We start from the raw sequence: 22248 nt of genomic DNA, 5'->3' as shown, positions 1-22248 counted from the left end.
CAAGAAGGAGCAGAATCCAGATAACTCTCAGCTAACACTGCAGAGCTGGAGTAGAAAGCCTGAAACTTATTTGTCAGTGAGGCAAACAGTCGTGACTCTGAATACACAGGGAACCTACCTACTGGCAGGGGTGAAAGTAACTTAAAGGACTTACCGGTACGCCGGAGTCCGGAGCGGGGGCGTGGTCTCCACCGGAAGAGATGGGGCCTTTCATTATTTAAAGGGAACCCCAGGGCCTTTAAATCACCCTGGAGCTACCAGCTGCAGAGGCGGCTGGGAGCCCTGGGGCTCAGGAGTAAATTAAAGGGCCGAGGCCACCACGGAGCTCCGGGCCCTTTATATCACCGTGGGAGCCCTGCCACTGCTACCCTGGGACGGCAGGGCTCCGGAGGGGATTTAAAAGGCCTGTTGCTCCTGTCACTGCGGGGAGCCCCGGGCCCTTTAAATCCCCTCTGGGGCTCCGGCAGCCGGGCTCAGGAGGGAATTTAAAGGGCCCAGGGCTCTGGCCGCTGTGGGGAGCCCTGGGCCCTTTAAAGTGCCGCTGGAGCCCTGCCGCTGCTGGGGTAGTGGCAACAGGGTCTGGGGGCGGGAGGGGGGATTTAAAGGGCTCGGAACTCCGGCTGCTGCAGGGAGAATGGGCCCTTTAAAGCGCCGCCCGAGCCCCGCTGCTTAAAAGGCCCGGGGCTCCCGGCAGTGGCTGGAGTTCCGGGCCCTTTAAATCCCTGCGTGAGCCTGGCTGCCGGAGCTCCGGTAATGATTTAAAGGGCCCGGGGCTCCCCACAGCGGCTGGAGCCCTGGGCCCTTTAAATCCACGCCAGGGAAGCCAGTCCAGTCCAGCACGGCATACCAGCTCTTGCCAGTACGCTGTACCGGACCGTACCTGCTTACTTTCACCTCTGCCTACTGGGTAAGATGGTGCAATTTATACTTAGGCATTACTTAGGTCCGCTACTCCTCTGAAATATGACTAAGAGAAGTCACCATGAACAAATTCTCTAGGCTGCAAGTTTATACTAAGCTTCACATCTAACAAGATTTTTTCATGGAGTTATAAACCCATGAAAACAGGTTTAAAAATAAAACTACTGACAACCATAGAATGTAAGTTAACATGCAATGAAAGGATGCATGATCACACATTTCAAGGCATCACAGTAATAGTTCTCACACACACTGCTGCAACATGCAGTTTCTGATCCTGCAAGCAGTTTGCTGTAAATATGCCCTCAAATACAAAAACCCACTCCAAAAAAATCTTACTAACCTTTAGTAAGTTGTACCTAACTACACCAGCGTCATGCCTTTTAGAGAGTTTTCAGTGGCAAGGGGGCAGAACATACAGCATACATCCAATACCCTTTGGACGATGCCAGAAAACTGAGCATACATCCAAAGGGTAAACTTCAGAGGATGCACACTGTATACCCAAAGGGCTTACTGTAATTAATTAAGAAAAGGAGAAACTCCAAGACACCATCTTTTTGTTTCCATCTAAAAAATAAATGAGTTATCCACATTCTGTCCAGCAGTATCAATAGTGACACAGCATGAGCTTCATGTAACTAGGGTGACCAGATGTCCCGATTTTATAGGGACAGTCCTCATATTTGGGGCTTTGTCTTGTATAGGTGCCTATTACATCCGATTTTTCACACTTGCTATCTGGTCACCCTACATGTAACAGACCCTGACATTTAACTGAAGTGTTAGGTTTTTTTGTATGACCAACTAGGAGGTTTTGAGTTGTTCTAAACTAACATTTATTCAAGTGACATTAGGAGGACTGAATAGCCCCGATGAAGTGCATACCAATATAGAAGTTTTATGGCAATCACTGACCATAATGCCAGATTAAAGCATAATAAACCAGAAGTCTCACCTTGTTCTTCACTTCCTTCTTTACAAAGACTACAACTCCGGCCAAGACTTAAACTGATATCATCAGAAGTCTTCGCAGTGTCAGTATCTCCTATATATTGTAAAAAGCATATTAGTGCTCAAAATATTAACTTTTAAATCTATTGAGGGTACACATATTTTTTAAATATTTCACTTACAAGTGAGATGGTAAACATAACAAGATTCAAAATCTGCACTAAGACCTCAGCTTAGTCACTTTGCTTGAAAATGTTTTAACTACCATAATTAAGTAACATAAGATTACTGTAATAGAAAGGAATTGGAGAAAAGTGTTTACTTTATCAGTTAGTTTTACTTTGTGTATAAGCAGGTTCTCCTTTTGATTGTGGGGGGTCTTCAATATAGCAAGGGGGAAAGTAAAAGGATATTCTTACAGAGAGAAATAGGAAAATGAAACCCTGCTGAAAATTTAGTTTTGCTCAGAGGTAGGTGAAGTACCTGAAGCTACTTTTTAAAAAATATTTACTGGGTTGTAAATTTACAATATCCCTTAAAATAAGCTTGAAATCCAAATTCACAGAATAGCAATCATGTCAATTCTCTAATAGAAGATGGAGCATATTAGGAGTTTGCCAGGTAATGCAGTAAGCTAGGTTAATCATGCTAACTTGACTGTATTTTGCAGACAGTAAGTTATTTGCTTTTAACAGTTAGGTGTTTTGTTGCCTATTTTTGAAAGCAACATCCTGATTAATGAAGACTAGCAGAAACAAAATGCTATGGCTTTCCTTGAGCCTTGTTTACATTACGGTTTTTAGCCACTGGAATAAAGCACAGACACAACACACTGGTATAAATTGTGAATTACACTGCTGCAGCTTCCCCAGTTTGAAGCCATGTTAAGCTGCATTGGTACAAGACACAGTTTACACCAGTGCACAGCTTCTCTATCAGAATTTTGCCCAAATACAGCCACACTAGTGGCTAAACACTGTTGAAGGGTGAACAGAACCATCAAGAGGATAAAAATGTACATAGATTGACTAGCAGGGCAGGGAAGAAAACCAGTTATTTCCTTATTTAAATTAAAAAGTTGCACATTTAAGGAGGCCACCTTCCATTTTGCCTGTTACAAATAATCTTTCCCACTGAAATGCATTTTAAAATAGCTATTCTGAACAACACTACTTCTCTCCTTATTTGTTGGATGCTTAGCATCCAGTAATATCAAGTTAAAGTATTGCAGCAGGTGGACTTATGGCTGCAGGGTAAGTAATAAACGAGTATTTGAAAGGATAGGGAGTGAGGGAGAGGAGAAAGTCTAGTAAGCACCTTTCAGGAAGTGAGACATGGATTTCTATGCTTTCCTTTCCCAGTGAAGTTTTAAAAAGTTTCTCTGCATTTGTAATCACAACACTCAAAGAATTAAGAATTTTTTCAAGTCCTCAGGCAGTGTACTCACTCACTCCTATAACAATGGCAGGCTGAAAGGTAAAGATGGTGGACAGGATTTGGAAACATCACATTGACACTGACTTGAAATGCTGCTGCAAGGCAATATCAAGGATAGACAGAATCTTACCTTTGATGGTTGCTGTTGTTCCAAGACGAGATAATCCTGATCCAATCTGGAAACAGGGCATATAAAAAAGGAGGGGAAAAAAAAGAGTAAGCCTTTTCTGAGTTACATGGCAACTGCTGTTTCATAGTTCTGCAATGTGTACATTATTTACTTATACGCGTAAGGAAGATTTCCAAAGGCACAAATGGGAGTGAGGTGCCAGAAGTTGGGCACCTAACAGTCCTTTGTGTCTTCACAACTGTCTGTGAATGGTAAGCCATCTAATTTATTATTCAAGAGTTAACACTAAGGCTCTACCTAATTTGCAATATTATGGATCCCACAATATTAGGCTTTCATCGCAATTTTAGCTTACTTTGCACAGTCCACAATTTTGCATCTATTTTGAGGTTTGCAACACACTTTTTCTCAATTAATACAGTAGACCCCATTTATATGAGCTGATAGGGGCTGGGGCTCCTGATGTAAACCCCAGGCATTAATGATAGTAAAATAGTTGAAGCAAAATGTCTGGTTATCAAAAAAAATATGCATAACAATACTTGAGTAAAAAGCAACAGAGTGTCCTGTGGCACCTTTAAGACTAACTGAAGTATTGGAGCATAAGCTTTCGTGGGTGAATGCCCACTTCATCAGACGCAGGGGTGAATGCCCACTTCATCAGACGCAAGTCTTGCGTCTGATGAAGTGGGCATTCACCCACGAAAGCTTATGCTCCAATACTTCAGTTAGTCTTAAAGGTGCCACAGGACACTCTGTTGCTTTTTACAGATTCAGACTAACACGGCTACCCCTCTAATACTTGAGTGTTTATATTGCTCCAGCAAATTTTTCTTAAACATTAGGTCTTCTCTGGCTTTTTCAAATTACTACAATTAATAAAAGGTCCATTATTATTTTTTCCATGATTTTCCATTTCTCATCTTCAACTCAGCCACAACTACTTGACAGTCATCCCACAATTCAAGTAGGGCCTTAGTTATTACCAAGTTGCATTCTTTTCTTTATACCCATTGGAAGTAGAGACTTCAGTCTTTTAAATATGCAGATTTTAACCTGACAGCTTCCCTTTAAATTATCCAATATTGAAATAAAACAACAACGTTGTTGCCAGGCTGACAAGCGTCAGGCTATAGATGCCTATAGTGATGAAGCCTATAATGGTTCAAGAAAAAAAATGGATATTGAAATATTTGTCACTACTTCCTTTAACCTGTTTAAAATAATAAGCAGAGACATACTGGTGATGAGGATCCAGCTATGCAATACTGGGAATTGATATTGTCCGAGTTATAGAAGACAGCTTTGGACAACTGCTGATCATGCTATACTATTAAAGCATAAATCTCTCCAACAAGCTGCATGGTTACAACTGATTGTATAGATGAAAGCTTAATAAATTATACTGAAATCCCAAAAGCATATCCACTATCATAACACAACTGATTTACTTGATCAGCTTTGTTCCTGGCAACTACTTCTGCAGTATATAATTAATAATAAATCCGAAAAGTATTACTATAGCGCCTAAGAAATCAAATCATGGACCAGGATCCCATTGTGCTAGGCACTGTACAAAACAGAACAGAACCCCTCACCTAGAAAGATTACAATATAAGCATTTTAAAAAATCATAATGGAGGATACGCATTAATTCTAGCTTTGTGCCCTGGACAATACAGCAACAATAGCATGCTTTTATGCAGCTGTAGGAAAAATTAAGAACACAGATTCATAAACTATTAAATTTTTATGCATGAAGGGCAAGAGTGATGAAACCCTTTGAACACACAGAGCTGATCCTTTGGGTTGGTTTTGCTGCTACACTCCCAAGCCACTTGCCCAGCTCCTCAACCACCACTGCCACAGAGTCCTTCAAAAACAGACCAGCAGCAACGAATACCTCCTACTGTGCTCCGACTAGGTGCAGTTATCTTAGCCTGCAGACTAGCAGGCTCTCTTTTGGCTGTTGCTCCCACTCACTCCCCCCACATTACGCCCTTTCCCTTTATGAAAAGGATTTAAAAACAAAGTTAAAATGGCTGATTTCCAGCGAAGGGGTGACAGGAGAAAAAGACAAACATCTCACCCTAGGAAAAAATCTGTAACAGATTTGAATTAGTTTGATAAACCTTGCAGAGCAGTAGCTGTTTTATAGCTAGAGCTTGTGTTCTTAATATTATGTTAAGAATTTTTAGCTTTCTTCACATATTTTGCTTCAAATTATCCCCATTAAGTACATAACTTAAGAAAACAAATACATTCAAGATACAAGTTTTACTGCACAAAACCAAAACATATTTTTGTCTTTGCATCACATTTGCAACTACCAGTTAAAAAAGCAAGATTTGCTTAATGTCTAAAGAAAGCCTGATACATTTCTTTACCTTCAAACATTAAAACTAACATTTTATTTCAGAATGCTCTCTTTATGAGCTATGTCTTCACTTTACATTAAAGTTGTAGGAGGGTATATAATCCACTTTTCTGAACAATTCAGTAGAGTCGAAGTTTACCTCATTAGTACTATTAAAAAGCCATTCAAGCATGCACACAAGTTCTGCTTCCTCACTCAACACTAGAGCTGAGTAAATAACTTTTTTTCCAGTTTGGTGATTGACATGAAAAATCCAGAAAAATATTCTGTTAATTTTGAACTGGAAGTGTTTTTAGGGTTTGTTTTTTTGTTGTTGTTGTTTTTTAAAACAAAAACAAAAAGCCAAAACAAAGATGGTTCAAGTCAAACGAAACAAGATGTTATTTAGAATCAACATTTCATTTCAAAACAAACTTCCAAAACTGTTCCTTTGAAAGTGTAAAAATGGAACAGATTTCCAAAAAAAATTTCAGCTGAAACTATTCATTAAATTCAGCAACTCAAAACTGCAAATAGTTTCAGTGTCCCAAAAAACGCATTTTTCTGTGAACTTTCTATCCACTGAAATTTTTTTGTCGAGCTCCACCAAGCACTACAGAAGGAAAGAGGTCAAATACATAGTGATAGTAGTATACTTTCAGCTAAAATAGTCATTAACACATTCGATTGAAAAGAGAGAAGCCACAGGAATTTACTTGCTATAAGCATTTCCACTATTCTGCTCATGATTTACTGGTTTGAAAGGGAAACTATCAAGGTTGACAGGCTCAAACTTGCAAATGGAAGAAGAGATGGAAAGAATATAAAGCAGAAAGCAAAAAGGAGTGGCAGCTGAAACCAGAAAGGGATTATGTAAAGCACCATCCTTACTTCATCTTCATGAAGAAAGGATGTAGGTCATACTGCCACAATCCAGCTATTTTCTCCTGTAAATCTTGCTGCCTTCAAGTGCTTTGCTGAACAAGCAGAATTGGTACATAAGCACTGGAAAAAGTTAATTCCGCTTACGCATTTAAGCCATACACAGGGCTCAGGTGTTTACTGTCCCTATGCCCAGTTAATATTACAACTTCCATGATCTGAGAATAGCAGGTCCCAATTTTGCAAGCACAGATGCAGCTTTAATCCACCCTCCTTCTCCACCATGGAGCCAAAGAATACTGTGCAGTTAGCATTAAAGCACAACAAAATGGGTTACAAGCAGCAGAAAGCAGCTTGTGCCCTCTCCATGTGCTTTAAAGACTACCAGTCGTACCAGTGCATCAAAATCACAGAGGAGTGTTTATAAAGCCACAAACTGTTTGAGTTCCCTTCAAACTTGGTCTGCGCCCATGGGAGAGATATCTATATATATTAGCAACATTGGTTTAAAGAACCCTCTCGTTATTCCTCCCATAACCCCAAAATACTTGTTCTATTGAAAAGATTAAATGCTAGCAGGGCAGTCCTGCCCTGATGGGGAGGGAGAGGAAAACAGAAAGCCATGACACCTACTTTCTGCAAGATAGGTGAACAAGACAGTATGACCAACCTTATAAAAAGTGAGTATACATGTTTAGTGAAGGAAATGTTTCTTTGCTGTGAACATACTTCATTTTCGAGTACCCATGTAATGCTATAGAAACAAGTAGTACATAATACAATTACATTAAAACTGAAATCTGAAAAATTCACACAACCTTGCCATTTTGGCTACAGTGGCCCGTAATTATAACCCCTCCCCACCCTGCTTCCCCTCAAATCTCCAAAAAACATATCAGAGGATCAAAGTAACTGGGACACTGGCACAGTTCTTCTGGAAATGAGAAAGATTTAGCGTCTCTCCATTCCCATCAGCTTATCTTGCTCTGTTCCCTTTAGCCAACATTTATGACTACTGCCCCTGATATGTCAAGAGTAATGTCTCTCAAAAAAGCCAGTTAGCACAATAAGAAAAAGCCACACAAGGTAGTAATGGAAAATAAACTTCCTAGGAAGAAACTTCCATTCAATCTTCTTAGCAACTTAAATGAAATTTGCCATTTGGGTAATTAAAAAGGTGAATTTAATATGGAAGTGCTAGGTAAGAAGTTCCCAAAGAAATTAAGCTGTAGAGCTAATGGAGTAGTAGGAAAGAAAATACATTTCAACTATTGGTCCTAGGGCACTGAAGAAGTGTTTTATAAAGAAACTAAAAAAGAACAGGGTGACAGAGCAGACTGTTTAAGCTTTTCTTTTGATGGAAAAACGGGGGACCGCAAGCTTACTGGGAACAGCAACAAAGACTACAGTAATGATTAGATAGCAGTAGTTGGATTAGCTTTAATTCCTACCTGGTTGTTTGGGTCTAGAGCAGCATAAGAATTGCGTGAACTGCAGCCAACTGGGGGAGTGGCTTCTCGTATGAACTCAGACATCTCAATCCCTCCACCAGGGTCACTAAATAAAAAGTACGAAGACAATACAATGTTTTAAAACCACTATTCCCATTACCTTTACTCATATTTGCTAGTAATTCAAAAGGCACAATGTTTCAAGTCTTGATTTAATACAGGCTGTTTGGGTTTGGTTTTTTTTAAAAACTTCAAGGTATGTGAACAAATAGATACCAAAGTACATTTTCTACTTCACTTACCATATGCTGTGCTAGGAGGGTTTGGTCACACAGCAATCTGGCTATTTTGGACTTGTGCAATGGCTCTTGGAGACAATGCAAAGCAGTCACTGAAGACATTCTAATTTATGCTGGGAACTAGAATGATCCCCAGCCACCTCCTGAATCTGTGCCTTCCCTTACCTCCCAAGATGGCAAAACTCAGCAGCTGCTAAGAATTAGGGCCAGAGGATTTCGAGCACGATAAACTGAATCTTGTTTAAACTAAAATTAACAGATTTTCAGCCAGCCTACATAGACTCAAAGCTAGAGCCTTCTGCAACAAAAGTTTATGAATGGGATAAATATGCTTCATCTCCAACCAATTAGGAAATACTTGAAAATGGGACCCCATTTTGGCATGGCTCAACAGTGTAAAGTATATAGCAACAAGTAACTAATTATTCCTTAAGCTGAAGCATTCCTGCTAACATCAACAATGGTTGAAAGCAAACACTGAATTCTGGCTCACTAACTAGCTAAAATGGTGGATATTCCTTAAATGGTTTTAAAATAAATGAAGTTAAAATGAGCATTTCAGTTTAATTACAGTATACCTTACAGCCGCAACTGTGCTAGTATAATAATGCCTTGCAAAAATATTCCTATTTTGCCCCCACTGAGTAGCATACTCAGAAATGTTGCATGCATTTAAAATATTAGCATGCACATTACTTCTCAGTGTGAATTTTCAGATGGCTGGGTTGAGCAAAATTGGCACAGTTTTCTTTTAAATGATCTAAAAAAAGCTAGCATGAGGAATAATAGTTCACCCCACTAAGGCTCCCCCATACAAGTAAACCTAGAGTTGTACAGCAGTCATTCCTAGCAGAATATAAAAGACTGACAAAGCATTACTGAAGCTAGGAATATATAAACATTAGTTTTGCAGGCACAGGAAGAAGTATGGATTTCAAAACTCAAATCATGGCATCTAAAAAGGATTTTGCAACTCCTCAAAACTCAGACCTTCAATTTACAACCAATTATAATCTTGGGTGAATTATATGTTCACTTGTTCCCTATGAAACACTGGAATTTTTCCATTTCTGATTTATCTGTTTACTTCCGCAAGTGAATTCTGAGTGAGAGAGAAGTTGCCAATTTCAGAACAAGAGTCACAGAAGCAGACAAAGTTATCATACATAGATGGGAAGAAAACTTAATGCAAAAGCTATGTCCACAACAAGTAACAATGAGACTAGAAGTTCAAGATTAAGGAGTGAGACAGTCATGAAATAGGAGTTAGTAATTTGAAAATGTTAGGAAAAATTAGCAGTTATTTCAATGCCAACTACCACGATGTTATTTAAATTGGCTAGAAACAGAGTTCAGCTAGTGACTGTAACAATAAATTAAAGCATAAATACAGTGTAAATAAGATCTTGAAAGCTTAGTAGCCTGACTGAACATTACAGTAAAGCCACTTCCAACGAAAAACCAAAATACAATTTTATTGAAGTCAGCAATTTTCTGATATGGAAGTTACCAGTTTAGGTCCATGAAAGTGAATTGACAATCTGTCATTTTAAAAAAATGGCCTTCTGACTTGGAAACTGAACACACTAGGTGCAAAATGTGTTATTAGTTAGTACCCATCTGCTACTGTCTCTTTGTAACTCTATCTACAGTCTACACAATGTCATGTGTGCAACTTCCTTGACCAATTATCTCCAAAGAATATAAGCTTTTTCAAAAAAGCAAGTGTTTCATACGGATTTGTGCTAAAGAGTGCTTTGGCAGAAATTTTTTTAAAAACAAGTTTCAGACTTACAAGGGGTGTTCAAGAAAAGGATTTGACGATCCATCTGCACCCCATAAAAGACAGACCCTGCAGTTAATTAGCTACAGATACAAACACACAAAGAAGTTCAGTCAGAATTTTAAAACCCTTTTTGCTCCAAGTTCCAGTTTCTGAATGGAAACAGGATGTAAACTGCTGTTGTCAGCAAATAAACGGCCAGATTGACAGGTTTCTTTCTACGTGCTCACTTTCAGCAAACAGTATGCAGCAGGCCAGTGCCAGTCTGCAAAAACCAGCTACAAACTTCAGAAAGAAGGAGGTCAGAGCATGTTAATTTTTGAAGAAGTATTAAGAGTGGTTTTTGGATTGTATTTTGTCCCTTTAAACAAAGGGCATATGGGTAGAGGGGCCTGGTTTGGCATACTAAATCAAAGAATACCAGATATTTAATTCCAGCTCTTATGCAGACTCCATTTTTAGCCTAGGCCAAGTCACTTACTACTTGACCAAGTAGATCCCCTCCCCATGTGCCCATCCCAAATATCTGTAGAAGGGGGATAATACCTACCAACTGTAAAGAAGGTTGTGAAGGTTAGCTAGCCAATGTTTGTAAGTTGTAACAGACATATACACCAATTATTGTCATTCATAACCTGACCATTACATCATTATCAGTATATCATTAGAAGGTACTTGCAGAATCAGAACCTTAACCAAAATTCCCATTTGATTAGATAAACTTTTAGCCATCTAGAATCCACTGGTAGAGAGGAGTGTTTAACTGATTTCCTACATTTGAAAGAAGGTGCTTTTTGGAACTATTATTAAGCAAGAAAGCTACAATGTGATGCCATCTCTAAAGAGATGCACCACCATCACTAGTTTGAACTTCAGTTAAGAGCAAACCTAAACATACTCTCCCTCCCCCCACCCCGCCCCCCAAAAAAGAGGTTTCCCTGCATGGAGTTGGGAACAGGGCCACTATGAGAGGCAAAGAACAGGAGTACTTGTGGCACCTTAGAGACTAACAAATCTATTAGAGCATAAGCTTTCTTTGGGCTACAGCCCACTTCTTCAGATGCATATGAGAGGCACAGGACTTGTGGATCTTCCAGATGGGAAGTGGAAAGTATGGTGTTACATATTAAACTCCACCCTCAAACTCACAAAATGCCATGAAATAAGCTACATTTCAGGCAACTGGTGTTCCTGATTAGGGTGACCAGACAGCAAATGTGAAAAATCGGGACGGGGGTGGGGGGTAATAGGATCCTATATAAGAAAAAGACCCCAAAATCGGGACTGTCCCTATAAAATCGGGACATCTGGTCACCCTTTTCCTGATTGACTTTAAAAAGCCATTTGATTACCTGAAACATCCAAAGTTACAGATATAGCTAATATCCCCAGTTTTTTCACATTACCTTGATTTACCAGTTATCAGCCTGATGAGGACTACTGTTATAAGTAAGTAGTGCGTGCAGAAACAACTCTGACCACATAAGCAGATGAAGCTCTCTTACCTGGGCCCATTGCTGTCTGTTCTCCTGGTTGAAGTATTTCCTTGTTCAGTTTTTGCACCCCTGTCCATATGTTCATTGGCATTCCTCTCCACAATTTCTCCCTCATCCAATGCCCTGTGCAAACGGTAGTTCACCATTTTCAGAACAATGAAGAGAGCTGCTATCACTGGACAGTAGACTGCTACTATCACCATTGAAGAAGGAAGGGCCTTTCAAAAGGAAAATTAAAAAAAAATTAAGTGGATTCAAGAGATGTTAAAGACTAGATCACCAAACATGTATAAAAGTGTTTAAGTGTAGTAACAGAATTTTATTTGTGCCATGTACACTTTCATCATTCACCAAAGCTGATATAAAAAAGACACACATAGGATACCAGCATGTAAGACTTGTTTCAACTAGTTTTTTCAAACCTGAAAAGGGGACTCGGGTGGGAATCAATTTACAGGGTGCCAAGAGCAGACCTGGAGTGGGGACTCCATAACCCAGAGGTGGGCAAACTACGGCCCGTGGGCCACATCTGGCCTGCAGGACTGTCCTGCCCAGGCCTTGAGCTCCCAGCCAGGGAGGCTAGCCCCGGCCCCTCCCCTGCTGTCTGCCGTCCCCCTCAGCTCGCCGTGCCGCCAGCACTCTGGGCAGCGAGCTCCTGCCGGGCAGCACGGCGGCGCGGCTGGCTCTGGCCGGGTGGCGCGGCTGCCAGCCCTGGTGCTCTGAGCAGCATGGTAATGGGGTGGGAGGGTTGGATAAGGGGCAGGAGGTCCCAGAGGGCAGTCAGGGGACAGAGGTTCGGGGGGAGGAACGAGGGTGTTGGATAGGCGCGGGAGTCCTGGTGGGCCTATCAAGGGGCAGGGGTGTGAATAGGGGTTGGGGCAGTCAGGGGACAGGGAGTGGGATCCCAGGGGGGCAGTTAGGGGTGGGGGGGTCAGGGGACTAGGAGCAGGGGGAGTTGGATAGGTTGGGGATTCTGAGGGGGGCATGAAGTGGGAGGGGGCGGATAGGAGGCGGGGCCAGGCTGTTTGGGGAGGCACAGCCCTCCCTACGTGGCCCTCCATAGTTTCGGAACCCCGATATGGCCCTCAGGCCAAAAAGTTTGTCCACCCCTCCCATATCCACTGTCCAGATGACTGGGCAGCAAGGTCTCATTTTAGAGTCAATGAAAAGCAGTGACCCCAAGTGAAGTGTGGAAAGAGTTTTGGGGGTGGGGTGAGGGAGGAGGAAAAAGATCGTGTTTAGATAAGTTGACAAATCAAGTCAGTACAGAACAGCTACTCCCACATGCTAGACACCAGTATCATGGCAGCTTAACATGTTTTCCTGCCTATGCAGGAAGTTTGTTTATATCATACAGACTTAACACCTAAGCCTCACCCGAAATTAACCTGCAAGACTGCATGGTTCAAGGAACATTTGTGCTGAAACAGCTACACATGCCCAGAAGGAAGTGGAAACACAACAAAGGTGACCTGGAAAGGATTTTTCACACCACCACCACCACCCACACACTTTATTTTGATGTGTAAAAGAGCCTGACTTTTTTTCAACTTATTCCAACTTAAGGATGAAAAATGAGAGCTGATCTTGCCAGTTTTGCTGAAAGACCAATAGGAGGTCTCAGGGAACTCTGACTCTAATTAAAGGAGCAAAGGTGTTCCTCTAGATTTAACCCCATCTCTCAAGGCTGTGTCTAACATAAGAGCTGGTAGAAGTCCTGGCACAACCTGATAACCACTTTTTAAAGCATGCTCAAAAGAGACAAGAGAGAGGAGAGGAATACCTCTAGAGTGGAGATACATCACAGCTTCTGCAGCACTTCCAACCCTCACCTCTCTGGAGAGAGACTTTTGCTTGTTATTCTGTAACTTGTATTTCCCCACCCCTAAGTTTTCGACTTCTAACTTGCCTCGTTGCTCTTGCTGAAGCTCTTTAAATCTTTAACAGACCCAGTCGAACTTCAACAGAAGTAAGAGGTGCTGGAATCAGCAGAGGAGTTAGGAACTTCCTACCAGTAAGTAATTAGTCAAGGGAACAGATACAAGCTTTTCCTATTTACATACATGTTGGTAGTGATGATGCATGACTGGATATAGGAAATTACCATAAACTAACTGCAAGCATCAACAGGTCCCAATTAGAGCAAGACAGGAGTTAGAGGTGTGGTTGATAAACTCGCTTTGAATGTTTGCAAACAAAACAAAACAGGTCAAAAAGAAAATTTTACCATGAAATTGATTCACTAACTCAAAATATTTTAAACTTGTCTGAAGCAGAGTAGCTTAGGTAGAGGTCCAAAGTGGTGGGTTTTTTGTTTATTTGGGTTTTTTTTTTTTTTTTGGATGGTGGAGGCAAGAGAAAGAAAGAACTTAGTTTTAGGCCAAGACATCAAAATTTAAGTGTTTTCAATAAACTTATCCAGAAATTACTTTAACGAAGCTACTATCATAATCACTAACACGTCACTATCATAATCTATTGATCAATTAACCCACGCCATGGAATTCAGTGCTTTTGTTCTGTTAGAAAAAGACTACTTGTAAAAATAGATTTGCAAAGCCAATACACTTGACTTTTGAGTTAGATTCTTGAAGCCCTGGGGGGAAAAAAAATAATTGTGCCTGTGCCAGACTTAAATATACTTCTGGTTAAGCAGGCCTGTAAAGATCAGTCAAACAAATCTTAGAAGAAGGATCCATAGGGAAATACATTTCATTCTCTACTTTGAATTAGAGGACAAGTTATTGGTTCATATTAGCAGCCATTAGGAAAGGGATAGATAATAAGACAGAAAATATTGTAATGCCATTATAAAAATCCATGTTACTCACACACCTTGAAAACTGGGTGCAGTTCTGATTGCCCCATCACAAAAAGATATACTCGAATTGGAAAAGGTGCGCAGAAAGGCAATGAAAATCATGAGGAGAGATTAAAAAGACTGGGACTGGTCAGCTTAGAAAGGCGCTAACTATAGGGGGAGGGGGGAAAATACAATAGGTCTACAAAATCATGAATTGTGTGGATTGAGTGAGTAAGCAAGTATTACACATCCCTTCACATAAAACAAGAACTAAGGGTCACCCGTGAAATTAATAGGCAGCAAGTTTAAAAAAAAAAAAAAAAGAAGGAAGTACTTTTTCCACACAACACAGTCAGCCTGTGAAATTTGTTGCCATTGCCATGTTGGGAAGGTCAAAAGTATAACTGGGTTAAAAAAAAAAAACAGATCAGTTTATGTACCTATTTGCTATTAGCCAAGATGATCAGGGATGCAACCCCATGCTCCAGCTGTCCGTAAACTCCAAACTGCCAGAAGGTGGGATTGGATGGCAGAGGATGGATCACTCGAAATTGTCTTGTTCTGTTCATTCCCTCTGAAGCATCTGCTACTGGCCAATGTCAGAGACAGGATGCTGAACTAGATGGGCCATTTTTCTGCCCCCATATGGCCATTTGTATGGCAACTAACTTAAGGTTTCTCAGTAACAGAGACCACTGGATTAAACACATTTAGCCAATGAAGAAAGTCAAATTTGAAATGAGGTGAAGACAAGAAGTTTGTGTTTCATGACCAAATGTGATAACTAAGATGGTCTATTTCAGTCTGATAGAATCCAATCATCACAGATATCCTTTATCTCATAACTATTACATTGCATAGCAATTCTTAAAGTTTGAACAGTAGTGCTCATAAAAATGCCTTATACTGGTTAAAGCCATGCTTGATGGAAACAGGCATTGCATGAGCCTTCCTCCACACTCACAATTTTGCAACTTCATCTTGACCTACAAGCACATGTACTATCCCCAGAACGGACAGCTGAATGCAACCCGATAGCGTTGTGACCAACACAGAAAAGAAGAAGATCCTCATGGTGGACGTCACGGTACCATTCAAAAACAGGTCACCGGCCTTCCACGAGGACCGAGCTCGGAAGGTGCTGAAATACACCCCGCTGGCCGATACCCTGAGAGCCCAGGACTACAAGGTCCAGATCTACGCCCTAGTTATGGGAGCCCTGGGTGTGTGGGACCCCCCACAACGAGCCGGTGCTGAGAGCATGCGGAGTTGGTCAACGCTATGCCCAGCTCATGGTGTCTGACACCATCAGGTGGTCTAGAGACATATACACAGATCACATCACAGGACACCGCCAGTATCAGGTCAAGTAATCGAGACCGCCGATCCTGGAAATAACCCACTTCCTTCCTTCTCTGATGAACCAAGGAACACACCCCACCCATGTACTTATGTGCTACACCAATACTGACTTGGACTCTAAATACATTTCAGTGGTAGTGTACCCGAGCTCACTTATCCATTGACATTTTAAAAACTCCCGCACCCCAATCTGGGTCTATGCTGGTTATGTGCTATGTATATATCTCGTGAACCTTGTAACCGATACTTGTAATCCCTCATAACCCAAGCCTGACCCCAGATGTACAGTACCTTCCCTCTTAACTTGTGTAAATTTGATTTTAAACATTAATTTTAGTAAAAATTTTAATTATAATCCTGGGCCTTTCCTGAGAAGACTGCCAGTTTGGCTTAATTCATTATGGTCCTATAACGAGAACAAATTTTGATGAAGTCTAACAATGACTTCACAACTAAGGGCTAGTCTACACCGGCAGCGCTTTAACGTGCCTTATGTGGTCGCGGCGCAGCTCTAGCACTGAAACTTGCTGCCCCGGGGGGGGGGGGGAGGGGGGAGGGAGGAGGGAGGGAGAGGAGAGATGTTCACACCCCTGAGCGAGAAAGTTGCAGCTCTGTAAATTGCCAGTGTAGACAAGCCCTCACTTTCACCTGTGTGACTGAAACAAAGGTGCTACTTCAGAGAGATTAGATTAGTTTTATTAGCTTTTGTCACTCTGCCTCTTTTGTATAAATATCTCATTTTAAACCTCAGAGAAATCCTGTTCATGAGTTTGTTGCACATCTCTTATTCTACAATATTTGTGTAGCTCTAGTATGTGGTACAGATAAAAATCATAAGCAGGTACTAGAAACTGACTTGCCTCTTAAAGGGACTAATTGTTGGTAGGATATATGTCAAAAGATCAATAGACAAAATGCAAGAACTGTTTGTTCATTAGATGTAAGGTGGAGAAGAGCTTTTTAAATTTACGAATTAATTCAAGTCAGCAAAAATTTGTTTTATATTTTAATACTGGCTAGACACAATATGCAAATTCGGGGTGCTCAACTAAAGATTTCTCCATAAAGTTTTCTACCTCTGATTAGGAACAGCCAATATTGGGGCTTCAGGCAATCCAAACTGAAAAAATATTTGTTTAAGAACTTCTGACTTTGAAGCATTTGGGTGTCCTAAGAGATTTAACAGGAAGTTTATGACATTTCCTCTGCAGTAATATGCAGAGTGCTACAGTTTGAGTTAAAGTTTGACCAAATTGGAGTCAATACTTTTAGAAAACCTGTAGAACAAGACACTGCAATAATATTCATTGCAAGAAGCAAGGTCCCACATTTTGTATGTTGCATCTAGTTGTCAGTTTTATTTAAAGCTTAAAGAATAGATAATACTTGAAGAACAAAAAAAAACTGGGCCTAAGCCCAAGATAATTCCAGGTTTTTGACTTGCATTTCTCAAAATCTGAGAATACATCCTCTAAGTATAAGAACGGCCAAACTGGGTCAGATCAAAGGTCCATCTAGCCCAATATCCTGTCTTCTGACAGTGGCCAATGCCAGGTGCCCCAGAAGGAATGAACAGAACAGGTAATCATTAAGTAATCCATCCCGTCGCCCATTCCCAGCTTCTGGCAAACAGAGGCTAGGGACATCATCCCTGTCACCCTGGCTAATAGCCATTGATAGACCTATCCTCCATGAATGTATCTAGTTCTTTTTTGTATAATGCATTTATGACCTCAACTGTTAAGTTACAATAAAGGGTAGGAATAATGGGATTTTCTGAAAAACCAAATCTAGTTGGGAACAACAACAAAACATTAAGTACCACTTAGAGAAAGTAAGCACAAAGTCACGGGGTAAACATCTCATTGAAACACATTCCAGTGCCTAGGCTTCCTGGCTGTAATCATGGAACCATACCTATTTGTCTAAAAAGGTCCTACCATATCACACTTCTACATTGAATTACATTTAAGTGACCTATGTATGACTGGCTATTATATCAATTCCAGTTATCTAAAGAGATCTTGCCATTATAGATACGGACATATTCCATAAACATGTCCCACGCTTAGCAATAATGGCTCCAATGAAGTAAGTGGCAAGACTCCCATTCACTTCAGGGAAGCCAAGATTTCACCCTATTTCATTTCTGAGTGCTTTTTTGTTTGTTTGTTTTGGATAGGGGAGTGGTGCGTTTAAAATAATGTGGGCAGTGATTTGAATACTACATTTACTGGAATAACAGTTAGCATTTATATAATATTCATTTCAAAAGACATGGGTTCTACTCCTGGCTCTGGCATGTCCTGCTAGATGATGCGGTGACAAGTCACTTCTCCTTCCTGTGCCTCAGGGCTTGTATACATTTAAAATGCTGCAGTGGCACAGCTCCATTGTCTCCACCTCTCAGGGAGTCTGAAGAGCTCCTGTCTCTGTGGTGCCCCTGGGGGAAGAGGGTGAAGGTGGACTGCTAGGGAGCCCAGCCCAGCCCTCTTTGCCCCCTACCAGCCTCTCTCCTACAGTAGCTGGAGGTTCCTGCCTCATGTGGTGTCTCCAGGAGGGAGCATGGGCCAATGGGCCTATATACTTGGATTGAGGCGCAGGAATCTAACAGTTGAAATTAACATGGTTTTGTTTTCTTCTGTATGTGTTCTGATCACTGAGTATCTCTACATCTCTGGGAACAGAATATTTTAACAGCTGATGCTAAAGAAACTGAAACACTCACACAGACTTTTGGTACAACAAACTACATCTTTAGACAATGGAGATATATTTGAACTTACTAGTTTGAAGGACAAGGCGCATCCGCTCAGATAAAGTATTTCTTGCCTAAAAACTGAGTTACAACTGAATGTAACTTGATTTTAAAAACTTAAGTCACCTTTACCCTCAGAGAGCTTGCTACAAGCAAAGTACTGGAGGGACTTTGTGGCCTTCCTACCACAGGGTATTTTAGAAATATGTCCGAACCGTTGCTAACCTAACGCAGCAAAACAAGTGGGAATTTGTCCCTAGAATTTCCTACTGTGGGAAAACACATGAAGTTTTACAAAGTTAAATGTAATAAGATCTCCCAGCACTTGACATCTGTTTTATAAATAACATAGGCTATTTGTCAGTAAAAACTTTGAAGCTAGTTTAGAAATCCTCTCCTACACATAGTTATAAGCCACACTCCAAAAAAACAAAAAAAAACCCTGGCTTCCTCCAGGGATGTTTAACAAATGTTGCTTAACTATGCAAATCCTGCAAAGATACAGTTTCAGAATTATCAACAGTAAATGTTAAAATAAATAAATAAATAAAGGAGACATTCAGGAATAAGATGACCATAGTCATTCTGTCTGTTTAGTTTCTGTCTAGACAACACTTAAAAACGGCAAAGGGTGGAAAAGGGAAAACAGCCAAATATGATTCAATCTGCTCTAACTTGTGACTAATCTTCCTACTTATTCTCGCAGCATTTGGCATTTGTTGTTGCATCTTTTTCTTGCCCAGGGCAATGGAGAATTTTTTTCTAATTACCTCAAAAAGAAACAGCTCGTTTGTTTGTTTTTTGCCTGCTTTTTCTTTCTTTTGTATCAAAGCACATAGATAGGCAGCAATAGTGCTTAAAGTTTCACTCAAGGCAAAGACCCCTAAAGCACCAACTCCTGCTGCAAAAGCTGCACAAGATTCAAGTGTTTACTCCAATTGCATCAGTTATCAGAAAAGGACAGAGAAGATCCTTTCCAAAGGAGTTTCCTGAATTGACATCTTGCTGTTTGTTACAATGTTTATGGCAAGCCCTAGGGGTGCTACTAATTAAATAAGCTATTTTGTCAAGCATGACTAGATATAGGAAATTACCATAAAAATGCAGGACAGAACAAACTCCAACAAGCTGCACCTCAACAGAAGACTCCGAAAGGCTCTTCCTGCCTTTACATGGAAACAGATTCCCAATACAGCATCCATTTAGTTGTAAACTGGATTAGACTGCTCATCTATTACACACTGTAGTTTTTGTTTTTGTTTTAAAAAGAGAGGCAGCTGTTAATTAACAGCCTCCTGTTTCCTTGCCAGGAATGTATTATGTTTCAATAATGTGCAATGCCATTTTCATTTTCCAAAGAACACCGAAATTCAACAGGAGAGGTAATCTCAAAGGGCTGTAGTCTTAAAATTTTACATGATTCCTCCACCTAGGTAATTTCTTAATATCTTCTAATTACTGATATTGAGTCTACCCTCCTCCTCCACCAACTGTAGTGTTTGCTAATGAATCTAGCAGCCTGACCTATGACCTCTAGTTCGCCTGCCGTTACAAACTCACACAGGGTTTTACCCTGGGGACTCATTCACTAATCCACATACATTTTTCACAAGTCAGCTTCTGCTTTAAGTTGTCAAAGCATTTTGATTTCCCACACTTGCAGATTACATCTGACTGTGCCAGAGACCAATCACGTCACACCTAAGTGATCACACTGTACAACTGCTGAGAAATCCATGAGCTGAAATATTAATGTGTTTCGCAGATGACATACAAGTCAGAATTTGATGCTAAAAGATAAAGTGGTGAGTAGTGTACAATGGGAAGTTACACACAGCCTGCCTGCCCTCCTTCCCACAACCCAAAACACAACATATTAACATTTAGAAAGGTTTTTTTGGATGGAGGGCAAGGGGGAACAAACAAAGGGTCATCAAAAATTAAGAGGAGCTTTTAGATTTGTAAGTCAGTCTTTTAAAAAAAATAAAACCAAAACAAGATGCTAAATAGAAAGGTACCTTTAATAGCAGATTATATTCCTACAGCACCTATTTCCCCCCAAGGATCCCAAAGTACCTTACAAGCTGCAAGGCATAAGAATGCCTTCCCTTACTATTACAACACAGTAGAGCACACAGCACACAGTGCACACAATATATGAATGGACCTTTAGACTATGATCTTTGAAGCATATCCTCTAATTTTAAGAGATGAGCCACAGAATCTTTGCAATTAGACCACACAAAACCATGGTCAAGGTCTCATCCAAAGGTTCTTGAGGACAAAGAAAACGTTTATGTGAAAATAAAATAATAATAATACCACCACCACCTAGGTCTTATATAGCACTTTTAATCAAAGTACTTTAACAAGGAAATAAGCCATGTTATTCCCATTTTACAGATGGGGAACACTAGGACACAGGGAGGTAAAGTGATTGCCCAAGGTCTCCCACAGTAGGCCAGACGCTACGCCAGGAACAGAAGCCAGGCTTCCTTAGTCCCAGTCTGCTGCTCTATAACTGTCGGAATTTATAATATATGAAACTTTTATTCTCGGCCATTATAACAGAAACCATCAGTTTAAACCAATTCAGATGTGCATTACAAACCTAAGGACTCTATCTCATCTTTGACATTTCTATGGTAGCTATAGGAAACAGCCCCTTATTACCTAAGCTGGCACAGGAGAGCACCTCGCTGGCTCTGGGTACCACAGAAAGAGCAGGAAGTTTAAAGTAAATCCAAGCGGTCTCTCTCGTCTTCCCCCCGGGACTTTTAACCATAACTGAAATTAAGCAGGAAGGGCCCCGCAGGAGCTGGCAGGGACGGGGCCGTACACTCCCAGCCCCCCGACTGGGGTATTCACAAGGCTTCGGCTTGGATTCAGTCCAGGTGGAGCAGGAGCAGGCCGAAGAGCTCGGGGGCAGCAGACCCCGGCCCCCGGGGGGGGGGGAGGGGGAAGCGCCCCACGCACACGCAGCCACTGCCCCGCACGCGAGCACGGAGGGGTGGGGGCCGCACTCACCATGTAGAGAGTGAAGGGGAAGCCCAGCAGGAAGAGCCACAGATACAGGTGCAGCGCGTTGACCCCGACGCCCTGGTGCGGGTCCTGGTACCAACCACCGCTTAGCGCCGCCCACACGCCCTGGCGCAGGATCTGCAGCGCCTGGGAGCCCATAGCGGCCCCGCTCCGCCGCGCTGGCCCCGCTCTATCCGCCCTGCGAGCCCGGCCAGAGCCGCGTCCCGCCCGCACCCCGCGACAGCCCGCACGTCCGCGGCCACCAACGCCGCCTCCTCCCCGCCAACGCCGCCGCCATCTTAGGTCCGGGCCGCCCCCGCGCCGCCTCTGGACCGGCAGCCCTTGCGGCTGGAGCCGCCCGCCCGCTGCCAGGGAGTGACAACGAGCAGCGCTGCCTGAGAGAGCGGCGTCCCCGGCAAAGCCCGCCCCGCCTGGGGCGCCCCCGTGCGGCGTGGAGGCAGGAACAGCACTTCTGAGCCAGGGAGCAGCCGCTGCCACCGCCGCCTGCCTCGGCCCGGAGACCATGCAGCAGAGCCGGGTCCGTACCCACGTCTCCCCGTGCCTGAGTTACTTGGGAGTAGCTGCCGGCGGGGCG

General features: G+C 41.8%; 1 protein-coding gene across 8 annotated transcripts in view; it reads right to left on the bottom strand.

Annotated features, from left to right (window-relative positions):
- PCNX1 (pecanex 1) overlaps window positions 1-21995 on the bottom strand; it is a 130072-nt gene extending 108077 nt beyond the window's left edge. For 5 of the 8 annotated variants that reach the window (XM_005309364.5, XM_042849369.2, XM_042849370.2 and 2 more), the window contains exons 1-5: window positions 21660-21993; window positions 11719-11927; window positions 8132-8237; window positions 3443-3488; window positions 1880-1969 (exon numbers count right to left, since the gene is read on the bottom strand). In XM_005309364.5, the coding sequence (XP_005309421.1) occupies window positions 1880-1969; window positions 3443-3488; window positions 8132-8237; window positions 11719-11927; window positions 21660-21812 (604 nt within the window). In that variant the 5' untranslated portion in view covers window positions 21813-21993. Of the gene's footprint in view, window positions 1-1879; window positions 1970-3442; window positions 3489-8131; window positions 8238-11718; window positions 11928-21659 lie in introns of all 8 variants that reach the window. The other 3 variants (XM_005309365.5, XM_005309366.5, XM_042849372.2) reach the window with 2 other exon arrangements.
- Between the last annotated feature and the right edge of the window lie 253 nt (window positions 21996-22248).

This window comes from Chrysemys picta, chromosome 4, assembly GCF_011386835.1.
Source record: "Chrysemys picta bellii isolate R12L10 chromosome 4, ASM1138683v2, whole genome shotgun sequence".
In the NCBI taxonomy this organism is placed as follows: domain Eukaryota; kingdom Metazoa; phylum Chordata; order Testudines; family Emydidae; genus Chrysemys; species Chrysemys picta.
The sequence above is the reverse complement of the archived record's forward strand: the minus strand, read 5'-3'. Positions and strand labels throughout refer to the sequence as shown.